Here is a 22394-nt window from a genome sequence, read left to right as displayed (position 1 = left end):
CTACTCTTGTGCCATTTGACTTGAGGATGTGTAGCATTTCCATTAGGGGCAGGATCAGAGATTGCCCTATATGCCAGGCACAAGTCACCTCTCAGCAGCCTATAAGATGCAAAGTAAAGTGGCAGGGCGTTCAGCCTGTCCACATAGGTCATAGTTTGGAGTCCCTGTATTTTCTTAATGAGAAACCTATGAGGTCTCTCCAGCTGCTGCAGGTGTCTGGTGAGGTACATGCAAAAGGATGCATTATACTCTATTAGTGGTCTGATGACGGTCGAGTACATTGGAGTTATAACATCACTTGACCAGGATGCTATGCCCTTGCTTATGAGGTACGCTATGTAGGAGGCTTTCCTTGCCACTGTGGAAACTTGCTGGTCAAAATTCTGATTGCTATCAACCTGTGTTCTCAAGTCTCGCTCCACTGGGCTGAAACTAAAATTGCAATTTGTAGGAAATTCCATTTTGCCAAAGAGAATAATAATGCATTTTTTAATTTAGTTTTAGACCATGGCTTTGGCACCAATCATTAATTTGTGTTAGCTCTTCTTGTAATATGCTGACATCACTGGGGGACTCAATGATTGCTGCCAGTTTGCAGTCATCAGTGAACTTGGTGAGCCAGAGACTGTCTATTTTGGCCTGAACTTCTGAGAAATAGATGCCAAACAATATGGTGCCCAGCGCAGTCCCCTGTGATATTCCACTGGTGATGGGTCTATTGGTGGAGGTGGAATCACCAATTTTGACAGAGTCCATTCTGTCAGTGAGCCACCTGGCTACCCATCTAGTAATGTAAAGGTTAATCCCCAGCCAGGAGAGATTCTCAACAATGAGTGTGGGGTTGTGTCAAAAGCCATGGCTTTGGTGACATTCTCAAAGATGTCTGCCAGGTTTAATAAGCATGATCTATCCTTAACAAAACCAAACTGGGTTGGATCCAGTGTTTGGTGGGTGCCTAGATCCTTATTGATAAGGTTCATGATAATTCTTTCATGGTCTTTCAAAGGAGGCTGGTTAGACTTATGGGTCTGTAGTTACCAGGGTCAGTTGATGACTCCAGTTTTTGCAGAGGGATTACTGTTGCTGTTCTCCATTCTCCAGGATTAAAGAGAACATCATATGGGTCCATTAGGTCTTGTTTTACATTGTTTTGCAAACAACTTGGGATATTATCTGGTCCCAATGAGGCTGTGTTTTTGACCTTGTTGAGCTCAGAGATGACCTGTTCTCTGGAGATACTAGGGTAGGTGGGGATAGGGGGGTGAGGTTTCTGCTGAATATGTTAGCTAGTAGGTTGGTGATATCTTCCTGTGTAGTATGAGTGATTTGATTTACAACCAGTTTGGCACATAGCCGGGCATTCTTTTTTAGACTTTGGACATAGTTAAAGAATGCCCTTAAGATTATTCTTGCTAGGGATGTGATTTTAGTTTTATAATTTGCTTTAGAAAACTTTACAAGATTTCTGATTTTCTTATTTAGGCTTAGGAGGGAACTTTCTATCCCTCTTGCTTTTGGACAACAGTCTCTTCCTCTTGTTATATAATCTGTTTATATTTGAAGACTACCACAGTGGCTTGTTTTTACAGGAAGACCTAGTTTTCATCCGGTCAGTTTTTGCAGTCACTTAAGTGTTTGTACAGGGCATTTGTGTACAGTTCTGCATAGTGATCATTTATGTTAGTGATTGCAGGTGGTATGAAACTCTCTGCCCAAAATCTTTCAAGTTCAACTATTTCCTGGTTTGCCAGTTATCTCACTGACAGACAGCAATCTGTTAAATGGCTTTCTTAATTATCCTTTCCACTCTCCATCAAGATGGGAGTCCCTCAAGGATCAGTACTTGGTCCCTTATTGTTCAACATCTTCACTAATCTCCTATAATCATCATGCCCACAATCTTCACTCATATAGTATGCTGATTTATCAATTACCTGTACAGCACAACTTGGCTGATCACTGTCAGTGACTCATCAACAAGCTGTGCAGAACAACCTGTCTGATCACTATCATGGACTTATTAACAACCTGTGGACAGAACCTGTCTGATTGCTATCAGTGATTTATCAACAACCTGTGTAGCAATCCTGTTTGACCACTGTCAGTGACTTATCAACAGCCTGTGCTGCACAAACTGTGTGATCACTGTCAGTGATTTATCATCAACCTGTGTAGCAAACCTGTCTGATCACTGTCAGTAACTTAACTACCTGTGCAGCGCGACTTGTCTGATCACTGTCAGTGACTTATCAACACCTGTGCAGCATTACCTGTCTGATCACCGTCAGTGACTTATCAACAACCTGTACAGCATGACCTCTCTGATCACTGTCAGCGACTTATCAACAACCTGTGCAGCACGACCTGTCTGATCACTGTCAGTGACTTATCAACAACCTGTGCAGCACGACCTGTCTGATCACTGTCAGTGACTTATCAAAACCTGTGTAGCACGACCTGTCTGATCACTGTCAGTGACTTATCAACAACCTGTGCAGCGCAACCTGTCTGATCACTGTCAGTGACTTATCAACAACCTGTGCAGTGCAACCTGTCTGATCACTGTAAGTGACTTATCAACAATCTGTACAGTGCAACCTGTCTGATCACTGTCAGTGATTTATCAGCAACTTGTGTAGTGCAACCTGTCTGAACACTGTCAGTGGCTCATCAGCAACCTATGGAGCACAACCAGCCTGATCAGTGTCAGTGAGTTATCAACACCTGGGCAACACAACCTGTCTAATCACTGTCAGTGGCTTATCAACAACCTGTGCAGCACGACCTGTCTGATCACTGTCAGTGACTTATCAACAACGTGTGCAGCGTGACTTGTCTGATCACTGTCAGTGACTTATCAACACCTGTGCAGCAAGATGTGTCTGATCACCGTCATTGACTTATCAACAACCTGTACAGCACAACCTGTCTGATCACTGTCAGTGACTTATCAACAACCTGTGCAGCACAATCTGTCTGATAATGTCAGTGACTTATACACAACCTTTGCAGCACAACCTGTATGATTATTGTCAGTGATTTAACAACAACCTGTGTAGCAAACCTGTCTGACCACTGTCAGTGATTTATCAACAAACTGTGCAGCAAACCTGTGTAGCAAACTGTCAGTAGCTCATCAGCAACCTATGCAGCACAACCAGTCTGATCACTGTCAGTGACTTATCAACACTTGTGCAGCATGACCTGTCTGATCACTGTCAGTGACTTATCAACAACGTGTGCAGCGTGACTTGTCTGATCACTGTCAGTGACTTATCAACACCTGTGCAGCAAGACGTGTCTGATCACCGTCATTGACTTATCAACAACCTGTACAGCACAACCTGTCTGATCACTGTCAGTGACTTATCAACAACCTATGCAGCACAACCTGTCTGATCACTGTCAGTGTCTTATCAACAACCTGTGCAGCAAACCTGTCTGATCACTGTCAGTGACTTATCAACAACCTGTGCAGCACAACCTGTCTGATCACTGTCAGTGACTTATCAACAACCTGTGCAGCATGACCTGTCTGATCACTGTCAGTGACTTATCAAAACCTGTGTAGCATGACCTGTCTGATCACTGTCAGTGACTTATCCACAATCTGTACAGCGCAACCTGTCTGATCACTGTCAGTGACTAACAACAACCTGTGTAGCACAACCTGTCTGATCAGTGTCAGTGACTTATCAACAACCTGTGTAGCAAACCTGTCTGATCACTGTCAGTGGCTCATCAGCAACCTATGCAGCACAATGTGTCTGATCACTCTCAGTGACTTATCAACAACCTGTGCACCACAACCTGTCTGATAATGTCAGTGACTTATCAACGACCTTTGCAGCACAACCTGTCTGATCATTGTCAGTGATTTATCAACAACCTGTGCCACGCAACCTGTCTGATTACTGTCAGTGAGTTATCAGCAACCTGTGCAGCACAACCTGTCTGATCACTGTCAGTGACTTATCAACAACCTGTGCAGCACAACATGCCTGATCACTGTCAGTGTCTTATCAACAACCTGTGCAGCACAACCTGTCTACTCACTGTCAGTGACTTATCAACACCTGTGCAGCACATCCTGCCTGATCACTGCCAGTGACTTATCAACAACCTGTACAGCACAACCTGTCTTATTGCTGTCAGTGAGTTATCAACACCCTGTACAGCACACCCTGTCTGATCACTGTCAGTGACTTATCAACAACCGGTGCATCACAAACTGTCTGATCACTGTCAGTGACTTATCAACAACCTGTGCAGCAAACCTGTCTGATCACTGTCAGTGACTAATTAACAAGCTGTACAGAAAAAACTTTTCAATTATTGTCAGTGCCTCCTTAACAGTGAGTGTCTTTTTAACTGTTTCCTAAAAAGCCTTGATCCATTAAAAATATCTTTGATTTCAAAGATGTAGAATTTCTACCCTCTCTCTAAACTTGTCTTTATGGGTAATGTTACTAAAAAGCATGTATATGTACCTAGACTCCTGTCTAGGGCTATATAACTTCTTAGATATGTGTCAGTTTAGTTTTCATGGGAGTTATGACACTGAAACTGCTCTGGTTATGGTTCAAAATGACATCCATGGTGCAAGAGATCAAAGTCTGAATTTTGTCTTTATCCTACTTGATGTTTCTTCAGCAGAAATTTAAGTCTGACCATAATATCTTTCTGTTAAAGCTAATATTCTGCTATACAAGGCTTGCTATCTTCTGTCCTTATCTGCTTTCTCTTCTAGTTGTATTGATGGAAAAAGATGGAGATTTTTAGGATAACCTCATCATTACTCTACTGTTTGATTTATGTTGTCCCTCAAGACTTGATCTTGCGACTTTTCTTTTTCTTTGTACACATGTTTCTAAACAGAAATGTCATTAAAAGGAGAGATCTGCAGTTTCACTGTTTTGTGAATTATACTTACTTGTTCCTCTCCTTTCCTCTGGATTGTTTTATGTTCTTTGATCCATACCTGTGCTGTCAGTATGTTTTCCTCAGATGGATACAATTCTGATGTCTTAAGGATAACCTGGCTAAGACAGAGGCTATAACAATTTGTAGTAACCTGTGCCCTATTAATAGTCTTGGCATTAACCCTCTAATAATTTACAGGTATAATTGCCGGGAAGTTGGAATTAAGATGTGAGAGCTCTGTAAGATGTATGTAATACTCCTAGAATTAACCTTGATTATCTACAGGTATAACTAATGTGTGAGATTCCATGAGATGCTTGTAGTACTCATTGATTACCTATAGGTTCATAGGTTCATAGGTTGGTACTAGGTTATTGGCCCTAGGGCCTGCACAAGTCATAACAAATCCCTGGCTATTTCTTCCCACACTATTTACTTTCCTGGACCCCTGTCTGACTGACATAATCCCCAGGGTGAATTTCCTTTCTCCCATCCAATCATCAAGGTTCCTTTTGAAGAGGGCCAAAGAGGCGCTCTGCTTGACATGTAAGGGCAGTTTATCCCAGAGTCTGGGGAGTCTCTGGGTCAAGAACCTATCCCTCCAGCATGTTTTGTTTATTGTGATGACAATGTTTAGATCCCAGGAGCATGTGGCTCTGAAGGATTGGGGTTTCTTTAAGTGTAGCATGTCCAACAGCCCTGGGTTTGACATGGCCTTGTATGTTAAGCAGAGATCCCCTCTGAGTAGGCGATATGAGATAGAGTATAGCTGGAGTTTTTTTAAGGAGGTCAGCGTAGGGCATCTGCTTTAGACCTGTGATTCTTTTAGTGAGGCATCTCTGCAGCCTTTCCAGTTGTTGCAGATGTCTTGAGAGGTACATATCAAATGGGGCATTGTATTCTATAATGGGTCTGATGAGGGATGAGTACAGTGGGACAATGACCTCCATTTTTTCTGGATGAATAGGTGTAATAACTTGGAAATTATTACTGAGATTTAGCTGAGGTGTAATATTCCTAACATTAACTTTCTGATTATCTGCAGCTTTAATTGCTTGGAAGTCCTCATTAAGGCATGAGTTTGATGAATCATTGAAACTATGGGACTAGGTATCTGCCGTCATCATATCCTTCTATTATCACCTGAAGAATATCATCCATATCAGACCTACTACCAGTGAACTTAAAGATAATAACGTCTTCTCTGGTCTTACTATAACTTGCCAGGTGCGATGTCATTTACCTGTATTACCAGTCTGTAAATTTGATTATTTTTAGTTGAATATTCTTTTTTTAATTCATTAACTTGTCAACTGGGTAAGCCCACTGTATACAAAAGTCCTTTTTCAGGTGTAACCGGAAAGTAGTGCCTGGTTATGTGGCTTGTTCAGTTACACAGTAGGCAAAAGAGAATGGTAGGAAGCAAGGACTGTAGCATGGATTACTGTAGTTAGCTCATTAGCAGCTCAGTGCATTAATATTCGGTAGTAACTGCAAACAGGTTCTGGTGATATAAGAAGCTGATGGTAAGTAAAACAATGTCAAGTTATTTTCACCCATTCAAAACATCTAGTAGTCTGGTGCCTCATGATTAGAGTATTCTTCCCCTTCTCTGCTCATTGCAATTTCAATGACTGGTTTATTATCATACTTTCCTCGCTCTACAAGCTAATATAGCCTTAGTCAATTCTATAAAAGAACAAAGTACTTCAATGAAATGATTAGCAAAGCATTCCATTACAGCTGTAAATATAACTATCAAACCTCAGTGTGTCCTCCACTCCACAAGATGGCACTATTATTGACATAGAAATGATGACCCAGTTGAGAATATGGTTTATACTGTCCCACAGTTACAACTTCCATGGACCCATTTGCTGCTAACTGCCAGTTAATGATGTCTAACTGGAAAATTACATCACCATTCCCATCAAAAAATACATCTTCTCCATCAATGGCTTTGAAGTGTACTTTCCTTAGATGATGTAGAACCTAGAAAAAAAAATAGCAATGAAATAATATCATAAAGAGAAATGTTAATCTTATTTCAAGACTCCAATATCTAAAATCGCTAAGTCAATAAGAGAACTAGCACACATACTATATTTATATAAAGTAATAATCTTACATCACAACAATAATCTTAGTAAGGCAGCATGTTATGATATCCTGATTTTATGGAATAAACAGTGTTTTAAGTTCAGATTTGTTTTGTTGTAAAAAAAAAAAATCACATTAAATATTCAGGTTATATTTATATACAGAGGAGACTTGTCTTACGAGCTCTCAGATATGACTGAGATAGGCATGCCTCTAGGTATGAACCATATCTAAAGACATGGTCATGTTACTTCAGTAGCCACAGTCGGTTCACCAAATATATGCGAAAAGCAAAGCAATGAATACGCCAGCAGTATGTTAACATACACTGACAGAGTCTTTTGTTTGCCAACCCAGTTGGTAAAATGGTCCAAAGACATTTTTCAACAATGACTCAAGCCTCATCAGTGATGTCAGAGCCAAATTCCAGGCTATGGTAGCCTAGAAATCACAAAAACAAGAAAATACAAGGTAAAAGCAAAGCTATGGGCAGGATTTACGAAGCCTCCGTGTAAGAGATACATGGCTTACACGGAGGCTGCAGTTAAACGGTGTGACGTCAGCATGTCATGCATATGCATGAGGGCATGCTGAATCACACCTAAGGCTAACACGGTCCATGGAAGACAGTAGGGGGCGTGTCCGTAGGCCAAGCCCTGCAAGCGGACACGCCCCCAGAAGAGTAAAAGTGCCCAAAGTAAACACCCACGACAGAGGCCATGGAAATGTGAATAAACACAACACAACACATGCCCCCACAGACTATGAACATAAAATATATAAATGAACATGTTATATATTTTTTTTAAATCGTAAAGATGTTTGCCCGTGAGTGCGCTCGTTTGCGCGGGCGTGCCCATAGCTTAGCCACAGTTAGCAGTCAGTGGAAAATCATATAAGAACTAAATATGCAAAGTAAGCCACGACGCAATAGCGCAACGGTAGAGACGTCGGCTGAAGAGCAGGCATCCATGGTTCGAGCCCCCACAACATAAGCACGAAACAAGTCCATGACAAATATGTACACATATAAAATCATATTTTATGTAAAATGTAATGAAATAGTCCATTTATTTTGAAGAAATGTGAGATAACAAAACAATAAAAAATGCGAGATGTGCCTATAGCTGAGCTACAGTTTAACAAGGTGAGTGCATCTGCCCATAGGTGAGCAGTAGTTTAACAGGTGTAAAATGAGTGCCCGTAGGTGAGCAGTGGTTTAACAGGTGTAAAATGAGTGCCCGTAGGTGAGCAGTGGTTTAACACACTGAAACTGTGTGCCCCTAGCTGAGCTGAGTGTAATATGCGTGCTAACAGCCAAATGAAGCGTAAACCAGCGTACCCCATTTGCGCGGAGCTGCACACCGCGCCAACAAGCTAACCGACGGGCAACGTTGAGCAAGCTGTATCAAAACTGCCTTTACACAGATACACCCCCTAGCCTGTCTAGACAATCATAAAAAATAAAAAGCAGTGGCCAGGTTCGAACCCAGGATACTATACACCATAGTCAAGGTACTGAACCACTAAGCCAAGACAGCAATACCTAGAAATGCAGTAATAGCAAATATATAGGAATGAATACAAAGTGGAGCATGACAAAGCAGGTTTTGTGAAGTTGATACAATTCCAAAATGGCCAATCACAGATATGTGCGGGAAAAACAGCATATATCAGCCCCATAGGCGGGAATACACAGCATAAATGATTGTAGAACTAACTTGCAGACAGAATGTCAGGAGTAGGTGAGGGTAGTTGCTTTCAAGCACAGAGGTGGGGCGTTGAGGAGTCCAGATACATGGTCTGGCTCCTAGTCCACAATCATGAGGCCCAACTCATGCAGGGCCAGGTCCTATGGGGAGCATATAGGGCTGAGGCATAGGACCAGTTGGCTCATGATCTCACCAGTGCCACAGGGATTCCAAGGACTGGTGAGCAGGTCTGTCACCACCATGCGTACCTGAAGAGACACAAGCAGGACCAATTGAACCTTTGGATCCAGGAGGCCCGGCAAATGCCCAATGCCCCACTACTGAGTAAGTTACATTTAATTATGTATGTAAGAAATTAAACTAGCTGATATTATGGAGATGTGTATTCCAATATTACTTCATTTATATCACAGCTGCAGGTGTCCGTTCTGTGAACCGCAGAGCCTATGGCAATAGGCTGGTGCGGTTGCGCCACCAGGTAGGTCAGTAATCCTCTCCTAGTAACTGTAAAGAAATATAAAAGTATGACAGTTAGCAAAAGAGTGCAGTGTAGTCACTAAGTAATAAAATGTGCAAGTAACAGTGTAAGAGTGTTTGCAAGTATTGCTTGATTACAAAAGTGTGTTGCAGTCTGTAATCCAAACAGAAAAATGAAAATGTCTGAAATAAAGTCTGAAATAAAGATGCCCCACCTGTAATATAATAGTACACAACCTGCAGCAGGCTGAAAAGTACAGCTGCAGAAGATGAGCAAATCACATGTGTGAAATATACCCCTGTTGAAATACTGAAACATGACAGAAGTGAGACTGCTGGAAAGGATTGTAATAACTACAGGTAAAACATGTCAATAAAGCCTAGAAGTAAGTACCATCCTGAATAGTAAAATGAAAACAAGTGAGAGAGTGTGAGAAAGAGTTATGAATCCACCAATAAAGTAGTAATAACCCTGAATAAAGTATACTGCAGTCAGTACAGAATGAAATGAATGTGACAAGCAGAACCAAACAGCGAAATGTGTTCAAAGTGTTGCTGCAGCTGGAATGTGTATCCCAAAATCTGGATATGTTGCTCTCAGTCTGCAATATGCAGATAGTATGATTGTCTGAAATACCAAACATCCACAGTTGTCTATAGCTATATAAAGCAAATGTAGCAGGATGATGTAGCTGAACAAAGCCAGATATGAATGTGTATGAAGAACAATAAAATGTATATTGATGTAGCAGTAACAGTCCTATCACCAAATTGAAGTAGTTATCATATAGGAAACTGTAGTTAGAACAGTAGTGTGTATATATCTGCAGCTATTAGAAATGTACAGCATATGTATTGGTATTCGAAGGTGTTAATATTATTTTCTTCACCCCACCCTATAACCACATATAACCCATTCCACGTGAAAATGGTATGTGCAATCACAATTAACACCCCTGGACATTTGTCCTGTTGGGTCATAAATATTTGCATGTCCGTTGATGCATCTGCCCTGTTCATACATCCAAACCTGATGGCCTGTTGCCATCAATCAACCCTGCATGTTGTTGGACTGTGTATTGCTGTTCAAATTATGCATGTGTTATGCTCACTGTTCAATGGTGTGAATATCTCGGTGTTTGGTTAATGGGAATACTAATGCATGCTGTTACAACTAATTGCGAATGGTATTGTATGTTACTAACCCAAACTGTCATGACATAATGCAAAACATAGGACGACAGGGAAGGCGGGTTCCAGCAGACCCACTTCTCCCACCTCAGCTGGCGAGTGCACCTGGCACTAGTGCCCAGTCTGGACCCTCCTCCGGTGGCCCTGTGCCACCTGCGGGTGGAAGCGCTGCAGGGGATGGGGCCCGTCTCCCCTCTGCAAGTGTGGCTGGAGGGGAACCACCACTCACCCTCCGTAGCATCCGGACTGTGGTGCGTAGGGAGATCCGGGACTCTGTTCTTGGGCCCCTACGCCAGCTTGAGGCACAGGTGGCACAACTTACAGGCATGCCTGTTGCCCGGCCTACACAGCCCCCAGCACAGCCCCATCCTGGGCAGAGAAGGAACAGTGGCAACTGCCCATGGGTGGGGATATCAGGTAATAATGTCAGTTAATGAACATTTATAAATGTATGTATATTTACATATATATATATATATATATATATATATATATATATATATATGTATAGTTGTAGGTGCCAGTGTGCATACACACTTACTACAGGAAACAGGAGAGAGGAATGGAGAAATGTGAATCTACAACACAGCCTGAATCATGAGAGAGATACTAACCTTTACACTCACAGAACAGTGTCCACAGCATACCAGCATGGTCCCCGCCCTTACAATCTGAAAGGGCAATGCCTATCTCACATACCCTTTAATAGTATTGTCCTGAAATCACAGTGAGAACTGCAATCAGTACACAACTGGCTGCATGCAATTAGCAAATGCTGGCTTACAATTGGTGCAGAGGCCATCACATGGACTTATGCAGATACCTACAAAAGCATCCTGTACTCACACTCCACACATGCAATACGTTCATTGCACTGTCTGGAGGCAGACAGAGAGAGAGAGAGAGAAAAAAAAAACAACACAAACAACAACACACGGTACACAAACTGAGTTGAAGCGGTCAGCAGTGACAGTACCAAGCCGTGCCAGCAGCAGCAGGAAGGAGTAGTAGTGGTAACGCAACCAGCTGTGACAAACACAGGTAATGTAAAGTAACAGGTTAATAGTCTGCATACTGTGAACCCTCCATATGTGTCATAGGTCTGTATCTATAGGTATGTCCATGTGATATGTTGTGTGCACGTAGTTCCACTATACATTACATGTCATTCAATGTTAGGCCATGATCCTGACAGCAGTTTTCCATTACAGTGAGGCCTGTCTGTAGGATGTGTGTGTCAGCTGGTGTAATGACTATGGCGCTTAGTTAGCAGTCATCTGGGAACTTTGTCATCCACAACCCGCACATGTTTGCTTTTACATCTGAGAATTAAATGCCAAACAAGAGGGGTCCTAGGACAGAGGCCTGTGGATACCACATGTGACTGGCATTGAGTCTGACATGGCTCCTACAATATTGATATTATGGATTCTGTATGACAACCAGTGTGCAACCCATCATGTGACATATGTAGTAACATGTAAACTAATGAGCTTGTCTATGATGCCTGAGTGGAGTACTGTGTTGAAGGCCTTAGGCAAGTCCAGGTAGGCTGTATGGATTGCGTTGCCCTCATCAATGACTGTAGTGACTGTTTTGAAAGGTCAACCAGGTTCAAAAGGCAGGATCAGTCCATCACAAAGGCAAACTGGCCGGGAACAAGTGTCTGCAGGTACCCAATATCGCTGTATATGCATCCCATACTGAATCATTCCATAGCTTTGCAGACCAGGCTGGTTAAGCTTATGGTGCGGTAGTTCCCAGGGTCAGTAGAGGTGCCTCCTTAGTGGAGTGGGACCACTGTTGCTGTATGCCAGTGTTCAGGTACATATCCTGTAGTATGGCCAAGGTTAAATATCAGTCTTATATGCGGTTGGATGTCCTCTTGGAGTTCACGTAGCACACATCCAGGGATACCATCAGGTCACATTGATGCTGTGTGTTCTGCTTTGCTGAGGGCTGCCCTCACCTGGACATGTGAGATGATAGGGAGGTTACATTTAGCTGTGATAAGTATTTCTAATTGTGGGGGAGAAGGAGGGGGGATACGTGAACCGAACTTGTCTGCAAGTATGTTGCCAATATCTGTGTGTTCGGTGAATGTTAAGTAGGTGTGTATTAACTCAGAGCATATCTGAGGCGTTTGGTCCATATGTGTAACATAACTGAAGAAGGCCTTGTGGTTATCTATAGTGTTCATGGCCATTTTCCTCCCAGAGTAGGCCGTGGATGTTGTTATGAGAGACCGTAGCTTATTACCAGTGCTGACCACAGATGCCTTCCCTTAATGTGAATCTGCTCTGTCCTGCAGTAGCCTCCTTCTATCGTTATACAATCTGCCTTTGGCTGGGGTCCACTGGACAGGATGCCTAACCTTTGTGCATAGGATCTGGGTTAGAAATGTGTGTGCATGTTCCATGCAATATTTGGGATGTCCATGGGAAGCATTCGCAAAGGGGTCAGCAGTGTGGGTTGTGGCTTCCACTGGCCCAGTGGGCTGCATGGATACCATCTCAGTCCTAACAAGTGAATAACTGTCTAATCACATACATATCAAAGTAGTCTACTGTGCTGGTGGTGGTGGTGGTGGGATATGTATAGCCAGGCCGAGTAACTTGCATCCAGATCACACTAGTGGATGGCGTTCCACATACAGTACCTTGGTATGAACCCCCAGAGTGAGGTTGTGCATTGGACCTGTCACAGTGTGCTGACCGATGGGGCATGCTACTATGTTGTATGGAATGTGGCAGGTATTGTTGCACAGGTGTTGGCTGAGCACTGATATCTGGCCATGTACTTGTGTATCCACCAAGAGACCCACACATGCTATATATGGGAGTAGTAGTATATCACTACAGTTAAGTATCATGTATAGTATGTGTGCCATATATTGCTGACATAGTCTGCTGATATCCTGTTTGTGTTCTCTTCCAGGGACATGGCGCGTCAGTGTAATCCCACCTACTCTGCAGCAGAAGATGAGGAGATACATCAAAGCCTGGTGCACGATTATGACATACTGTTTTCCCGCACCAGCCAGAATCAGCAGGAGAGGGCTGCACTGTGGCAAGACCTTGTCCGTAGGGTAAATGACATTGGCATGCATAATAGGACATATGAGCAGGTACGACATCACTGCAGTGATTTAATCAGAAATGTTGATCAGCGTGCGTCGGATATCCACAGGCAACAGGTTGCCACTGGAGGTGGGGTGGCCACACACCCCCCTCACCAGACTGGAGGGGCTACTCCTAAGTGTTGTGGCTCCAGCCCCGGAACAGCAACAGCAATACACCTGCATCATGATGGAGGCTGGATCCACACAGCAGCACGACATGGAGCGTGCAGGTAATATGCCATATGTACACTTGACTGTTCTGTACACTGTTCGTTTATGCATGTGTAAGGTGTGTCCGTGGTATGTAGCTGTCAACATAGTATGTAATTGTGCAGGTGTGATATTGGCAATATCAGCAGCTGATGTGTGAAAGGCAACTGGTGTACTACTGCACTGTATCATATGCAGTATCAATGGCACAGTTGTGCCCACTGACATTAATCTCCTCATTTCTGCAGGTCCCTCCGGTGTTACAGCAAGGCAGGCCATCCATGCTGGTGAGTGTGTTTTAACAATACCTATAATAGTCCTGATAGTGCTAGTAATACTAGTGTAACTCAGTAGTGCTCTGTGTGTATACTGCGGGGTGTGCATGTGTGCCTGTGCCCACGTGTGCATGTGTGCATGTGTGCATGTGTGCCTGTGTCCACGTGTGCATGTGTGCATGTGTGCATATGTGCATGTGTGCCTGTGTCCACGTGTGCATGTGTGCATGTGTGCATGCGTGCATGTGTCCACGTGTGCATGTGTGCATGTGTACATGTGTCCACATGTGCACATGCCCACGTGTGCATGTGCGCATGTGTGCATGTGTCCACGTGTGCATGTGCGCATGTGCGCATGTGTGCAAGTGTGCATGTGTGCATGTGTGCATGTGTGCATGTGTGCCTGTGTCCATGTGTACATGTGTGCATGTGTGCTTGTGTCCATGTGTGCATGTGTGCATAAGTGCATCACTGGTAACATTGTGTGGACACTGTAAACTGTGTTTCCTGTCTTCCTCCCACAGGTTCTGGTGCTGCTCTGGTATCCTGCAGCAGGGAACGTGAATCTGGTGCCACAGGTACTGATAATGATGATATCTATGTAATGGCACAGGAAGGTGTGTCAGGGTCCGCCATTGGTCAGCCAATTGACAGTACACAGCTGTCAACCCCATCATTGCGCACAGTCATCCTGCCAGTACATCCTATGTCACCATTGTCCCTAGGTGATGGACAGGATACAGTGGGCATTGACCACGGTAATGTGGTATCTGTGGCACATGCTTCCCCCCACACAGCAGCCATGGGCAGGGTCCTGCGATGGTACCACACAGACAGTTGCCCATGGGTTCTCGTGGGAGCATCCGTGGGCGTACTGCCTCTGGCAGACGTGTCCAAAGAGGTCTGTCAATCTCAGCTATGTTTCGGGCTGTCATGCAGGCACAGACGCGTATGGAAAGGTACACCAGACAGGGTCTGAGGGAGCTGAGAGCATGTCGCACAGCCATGACTGACAGTATGCGTGACATCGCGGATGCTATCCGTAATTTCACCGATGTCATAGACAGACATTGTGGGGACATATTACAGCAGTTCCACAACCACATGTCCATGAGCCAGGGCAATGGTGGGCGGTTGCGGCATCGATGTGGCCATATGCCAGCAACAGCAGCATCTGGCAGTTGGCACGGATGACAACAGGCCCGCGGATGCCCCCATAGTGCCAGCAGCAGCCCCAGCAATGCTGGGTCTGTGCTGTCATCGGAACGCCCCAGGAGACCACGTGCACATGGCTCTGGACAGTCCTGACAGGGACCTGTGTCCAGTCAACACACTCCCGCTTCTGATGACAGTACCCAGTCTGGCTTAGTACCAGATATGGTCCGTAGCACCCCTGCCAGGCACAGGTACCGTGTCCGTGCCCACAGACACTGATCTGTATGACCTGCCAGGTGCAGTCTGTGGCTGTCCACAAACTCCTGTATATGGCAGCCATGAGGTGGAACTGTGTGCGTGCATACACACATGCGAAATGTTAACACCTAGGGCTACCACATACACGCACACACTGCACCAACAGTGCCCCCCCTGTACTGCTGTCCCTCACCAACACACATACACACACATGTCAATTGGTGGTATCAGTGGCAGACTCAGGCATACCTAATTCACACCCTGTGCATATGATGAAACTATGCCACCTCCTGCAATCTCCAACATCAGTGCAGGAACAGGTAAACACGTTGCTGATGCACAGGGTGACTACATAGAAGTGTATTAGTAGTATCATGTTGGTAACAGTACAGTGTGCTGATATGACTGTGTGTATATCCCAACATGCCTGATGCAATAACCGTATGACTGTCCTGAATTGTTATCTACACCCATAGTATGTACCGAAGTGTAACAGCTGCACATTATTGCATACCGGCGGTAAGGATGTCAACAGATAGCCACATACATGGGTAGCACAGGGGGGAAGCTAATGCAAGTAGTGATACGCAATGATGGACATGTACAGTAATGGTGGCAAGTTGCCCACAACAACTATGCAATGTGGATGTTTGTGCATGTTGATATGTGTGCAGTACCAATGTAATCCAAATCACAATTAACTATGACATAATATCAGTTCTACCATGGACATCTGAGCTGTGCATTCCTGGGTACATGTTGATAGTGCCTACATATTTGCACTGTTACCTACTGTTAGTGGTACCCCTTCTTTGTTGTACAATGGACTACTTCCAGCCCTGCTTACTGTAGCTTTGTTTGCATGCATGTTCGCTTGGGGTTCCCTGGAACACTGCTTCCACCTGCAATGCAGAGTTACATTGCTTCTGTGGACTCCTAGTGACAGCTGCATAGCGTACTATACGTATGTCAAGTTTAAACATGACAGCACATCACTGTCTGTCCTGTTCGCATGTACGTTGCCTGTGACACATTGCACATGTCTTACCTCGCATTTACCCACGTGTGCAGTCATATATGCCAGTGCTATGAAATCAGTAGCAGTACACCCACACATACACACCTTCAGTATGTTGTTCCCCATTGGCCCTATGTGTTGGTAATCACCATGGCAATCACACCACTATGGTAGCATGTGCAAAGGTAACCTGTGAATCACCTCTATGGTCCAGTTGTGGTTTATGTGAGTCATGTGGCAATGTCACAGCTGCCACATGTATGCAGTCAACCCTCACCCCTGGCCAGGAACGTACAACACATGTGTGGGATGCCACCACATAGCCAATCTGGGGACTGAGCACTCTGAACCCAGTAATGCCATACCCTGTCAGGTGGCATGACATACTACAGTGACTACAATACCAGTCTGACATAGACCCGCACTGACAGCAATCTGAACACACTGGGGCATACTTGGAGACTCAGAATAGCATCCTGCCTGAGCATCACACACCTCCGCAGCTGGCACACAGGCATATGTTACATCAGAACAGAGCACATGCCACACATGGCACACACATCTCATGTGCCACACACTCACAGCCTGTAGGGCTACACAACAAACCTGCTACAGATGTGTCAGGTACCTCTCTTGACCGCTGCAGTGGGGTCCCGCTCAACAGGCTGTACATGGTGAAGGTCACAGTGATATGCCTGTGGGGCACTATGGTCCACCACAAAACACATGCATACAGGTCAGTCAGAGGCATGGACACATATGACTCAGTCATTGACCATGCCACTATGGATGACCTGAGACATACCTCCCTGGACTACATGATAGGGAACATAGAAGGGATCTCTCAGCATGTGGCACGGGCCAGTATGAGCCTGATCTTGGTTGCCATCATACCCTCACCAGGTATGCTACCACTATATGTAGGAAGGGTGTTCTAGTTCTACATTCTAGTCAATCTCCATTGTCATTCATAGGGTATCCACTGGCTGTCAACGTGTGCTTACATGCTAGGGAAGCCACAATGATTTGCGAGGGGCAGCTTGCACGTGACACCCATGGGCCATTGTATATTGGCGAAGCCCCTTGATACACACATAGTGCCTTTTGCTGCAGGACATGGATTACATAGCCACCTCCACGGGTATCACACAGGATAGGACACTAACAGTGATGCTACACAACACCAGCAGTGTACACTGCAAGATGCATGCACTGGACACTGTCCTCAGCACAGTGAACTGCAATGTCTGTGCAGTACCAGAGTCCTGATTCACGGCTCACAGGTGCAACCCATCACTGCCAGGTTATACCTCATACCATGCCTGTTGTCCCCTACACATGTAACACACATGGACAGGGGGGTGGTATCCCAAGGCACCACAGATACACACACCTCCAGGTTGTTGGCACAGCACAAAGCATCAGGGCCTATTCATGTGCAGCTAACAGTGTGTCGGACTGCCTTCTGGTTCATAGCCTGGCACACACAATCCTCCCATACACAGGAAACCCACCTATCCTCCATAACAACACTGGCAATATGACAGTCTCAAGAAATGTCTTTATATGGCTGGACTGCATCCAGCCAAACATTGTGCGTGAGCATTGCTGTAGCTACAACACACTAGCTGAAAGGTTCCCAGCATGTGGTCACTGAATTGCAGTGGAATAACATGTTACCACTCCCACAACAGGTGGGAACATGCAGCACCTGTACATTGACTACATGTAGACTATATGGCCCAGACCAGATGTGTATCCCCTGCTGTAGGTATTTTACCATATACACCCACATTGTATAGACACATACCGCGTGTGGCCCCTGCACAGTAAGACACAGTCATATTGTTATGCATTGCAAATACCATTTATCCACTCGAGGCATGTGTCAGACATGGTAACTACTGCAGGTCACAGGTATTTATGTGTATGTGTCACACACACATACATCATGTGTGCATTGCCATTGCTGGTTTAGGCAATGGCATGCAATGTTATGCACAAAGACCCACACAAGGTCATAATGTGAGACACAACCACATGTGGCAGTTGTGGGTTTCCAAAACATACCTATCTGTACTCTGACAATGGTAATAGACCCAGTAGCGGAGCGCACTATTGGCATTACTGGCCAAGTAGCCCTGTTTGGCTGTGCTGATAGTGTGGTGACATCCCCTGTGTTTACCGGGGGAATATGCAGCATCTGGTGTATTGTAGTATTTGCCAAAAGGATCTGTTTTCTCACACTTGCAATTCCACACACCCTTCTACCCCCACACACACTTGCCATTTGCAAGCTTTATACCCCAACCTAACTATGTCACGACACGTGAGAGAGACACTTTAGCAGAGTGCACTATTCGGATTACTGGGAGGTGTCCCTTCTCCAGCTGTATGTATAGGGTGCTGACATCATCAGTGTTTGGAAAGGGTAATGTGCATCATGTAGTGTGATCTCCTGATTGCAAAAAAGCACATGTCTTTCATACAGAATTGCACACACACAAACTCTCCATATCTAAACACACACACTTGCCATTTGCAGGTTTCAAACTCCTACCTAACTATGTTATGACACTTGAGAGAGACGCATCAGCAGAGTGCGCTATTTGAATTACTGGGATGTTTGCCTTCTCCTGCTGTACTTATAGGGTGCTGACATCATCCATGCTTAGATAGGGGAATGTGCATCCTGTAGAGTGCTTTCACAGTTGCCAAAAAGGACATCTCCCTCACACACACTAACCCCCCTCCACACACACTGGGCAGTTGAAGGATTCAAACCCCTACTTAACTATGTTATGACACTCATGACAGACGCATTAGTGGAGCATGCTATTGGAAGTACTGGGAGGTTTCTCTTCTCCTGCTGTACTTATAGGGTGCTGACATCATCTGTGCTTAGATAAGGGAATGTGCATCCTGTAGAGTGCTTTCACGGTTGCCAAAAGGGACCTCTCCCTCACACAGATTTGCACACACACTAACCCCCTCCACACACACTGGGCAGTTGCAGGATTCGAACTCCTACTTAACTATGTTATGAGGGTGCTGACATCTTTATTTCTACAGAGGTATGTACATCTAGTACTACCTGTCAGGTGGGGGATAGCATATATATGCATTTGCAGCCACCTACGTCAGGGTCAGATATGCACATCGCACTGGCAGGTTATGTTCTATACCATGATTCGTGACCACAGGACCTGTAACACACAACACAACCAGTCCAGAACACCACTCCCACATCCAGGACACACACTTTGCTTCCCTGGGAACAGTGCCGGGATATGCAGGTGTTCACATACACCATTCCAGTTGTTAACATCAGGTACAGGCATATTGTGTGTGGGAACTACTCAGGCCTCTACCCACTTTACCCTACAGCCACTACAATTTGTGGGTCCATGTGCTATGGCAGAACCACTCACCACAGCCACATGGGGGAATACATATTGCACCTGTCCATTTGCAACATGGGTACTCACTGTTCCACACCAGAGGTAGACCACCATTGTTGATATCTGACCATACCCACCTTTCCCTGGACATCCATATCCCATCCCCACCCCCAGGCAAGGTTGTCACTGCAAACAAACTGTATTTAGCACAAGCAGACTCTACACTTGTTGGGGTGGACAACTTCAAAGGACCCATGCTGGGGGACTATACTGGCCACTCTGCATAATCCTTGACAATTGCATTCTATGGGCATGTGTAAGGTTTGCATTGATCATGCTATCCCACATATACCCATGACTGCTCCACAACAAGACACCTGTCAGGTGTACACCAGCCATATATGAGCCATCCAACAGACAGAGTGAGCTAATACATTGCAGAGCTGTAGCCCACAGAGGGAGGACATCTGTGAACAGTACCGGCACGACACTTCATTCCCACGTAATCATCACAACACAGTGTTGACAGTGGAATTGTCCAGACAATGCAGATAGGGCTCCTCTCAGTCTGTTATTGATGCCCACTTACTGTTAGAGGTCCTCAGCAACCCTCTTCCAGCACACACCAACAACATGGCTGTGGCTTAGCACATTCAAACCCTGGGATCTCCACTGTGCCCCTGCTTGACAGAGGCACAGCTCACTGGCCTCACACATTGCCTTATGTGACCTTCTTTACAGTAGCCTACTGTACTGGGGATGCAGATGCCAAGCACACTCTGGCTAAGTTGTCATTCCCTAGGGCAACAAGCCTAGTATTGACCTCTACACCCATATGTTCAATTGTCAGATGCACAATATTTGTTGTGCTGTTAGACTGTTTGCAGGTCTTTATTGCCATAGCATTCCCTGCTCCTATGAACAACTTGTGTATCTGTGGAAGATGTTTGAATATGAGGGTGATCCACTATATCACTTATGTCTCTGTAGTCATTTACTGTGTGCACTGGGCAGATTGCTGTGTTGTGGTTGGTTCCTGGAATGACACGTACAAATACCAGATATGTGTGGCCAACTGCTAAATGTAGATATGGCCTAAGTGTGTGAGCATGCCCAGTTCAGCCTTTCCATGGCATGTTATCTGACATATGCCTCATTTATCAAAGTGTGCGAGCATGCCCAGTGTGAGCTTTCCATATGTTGAACTCTGAAGTCCACCATATATTTGGGTGTGTGTGAACTTCAACAATATCTCACATTTATGGTTGTGTGTTGGGTGTCATGTTGTGTACTAACTGGCCAACTGCTTCGTGTCTGCCACAACAGGGATTATACTGTGCCTGCAGGGATTGCATGGGATACTTTGCAGACAGTTGTCAACATACTTTCATAATGACCTAACACTGTAGTACCGTATAATGTACTGGTTCAGTACTTTCACTGTGGTGGACAGTATCCTGGGCTTTAGTCCTATGACTGCTTGACATCTTCATAGTGAGCACAACAGACTGTGTAGGGGCCAGTTGTGCACATATGACCATGTTGCAATATGTTCAGATATGGACTACCTACACCAGGCTCGTCCAACATTGGTAGTGTATTCCACAACATAGGTGGACATTGGCAAACACTAGCGATGTTCCCTAGGCCATTTCTGATGCTAGTCACAGAGTGTGTTTGTCCTTCGACACACATTGTAACTGGAGTTTGCCATGACATATGTCATGGTTAGTATACTGTGCCTCCGTCTACCTCTGACATAACAGTGATACCTAGGGTTAACCTACCATCTCCCATCCACTCATCGGGATTCCTCTTGAGGGGTGTCGATAGGTGACTCTCTGGCTAACCTGTACTGGGAGTTTACTCAAGAGTGGGGTGCCTTCTGTGTTATGGATCATTCTGTACAGCTTGTCCTATGTATGTCAGTGCTGGGGTTCAGGTCTCTCATGTGCATAGCTCACTGCCATTCAGATTGTACAAGGTGCAGCATGTTCATTGATTCCAGCTTGGACATGGCTTCATACATCAGGCACAGCTTGCCTCTGGGTGGGCAGTATGGCAGTGTGTGGAGCTGCAGTTTGTTTACTCAGGCAACACATGGCATCTGTTCATGCTCTTTGCTACTCCTGGTGGGGTACTGTTGTGGACTTTACAGTTGATGGAGGTGTCTGCTGAGGTATATCCCGCAGGGGCTATTGTAGTCAATTGTGATGCTGATGAAGGATGACTGCAGAGCCACAGTGACCTCCCCTTATCTACATCTGACAACCTTCATGATTGGGTGGGTATATGGTATGTTTCTGCGAACACTACAGCCACATGTTTGTCCAATGCAGGATATCTATCACCTTGTGTCCCCAGGTTTCTTATTACATGTTAGGTACGTAATGGGTTAACACCTCTGTGGTAATTTGTGGGCACTTACTGTATATCCACGGTGGTTGTCTATACACAGTTCTGCAATTAGCTTGCTGACATGGCTATAGCTCCAGTTGTCTGTTTCTAGGTGGCCCTTTTGTGGGTTGCTTGTGTCAGCTGGGGGTCGGATAT

General features: G+C 44.9%; 1 protein-coding gene across 1 annotated transcript in view; it reads right to left on the bottom strand.

The window, feature by feature from the left end:
• The window catches only part of LOC122815687, a 364725-nt gene that overhangs the window by 198894 nt on the left and 143437 nt on the right, over nucleotides 1-22394 (bottom strand). Inside the window, exon 4 of the mRNA XM_044088392.1 lies at nucleotides 6767-6915. Coding sequence (XP_043944327.1) covers nucleotides 6767-6915 — 149 coding nt within the window. The remainder of the gene's footprint in view (nucleotides 1-6766; nucleotides 6916-22394) is intronic.

Source organism: Protopterus annectens, chromosome 1.part1 (assembly GCF_019279795.1).
Source record: "Protopterus annectens isolate FY-2018-M chromosome 1.part1, PAN1.0, whole genome shotgun sequence".
Lineage (NCBI taxonomy): Eukaryota > Metazoa > Chordata > Ceratodontiformes > Protopteridae > Protopterus > Protopterus annectens.
This window is presented reverse-complemented; position numbering and strand designations above follow the sequence as displayed.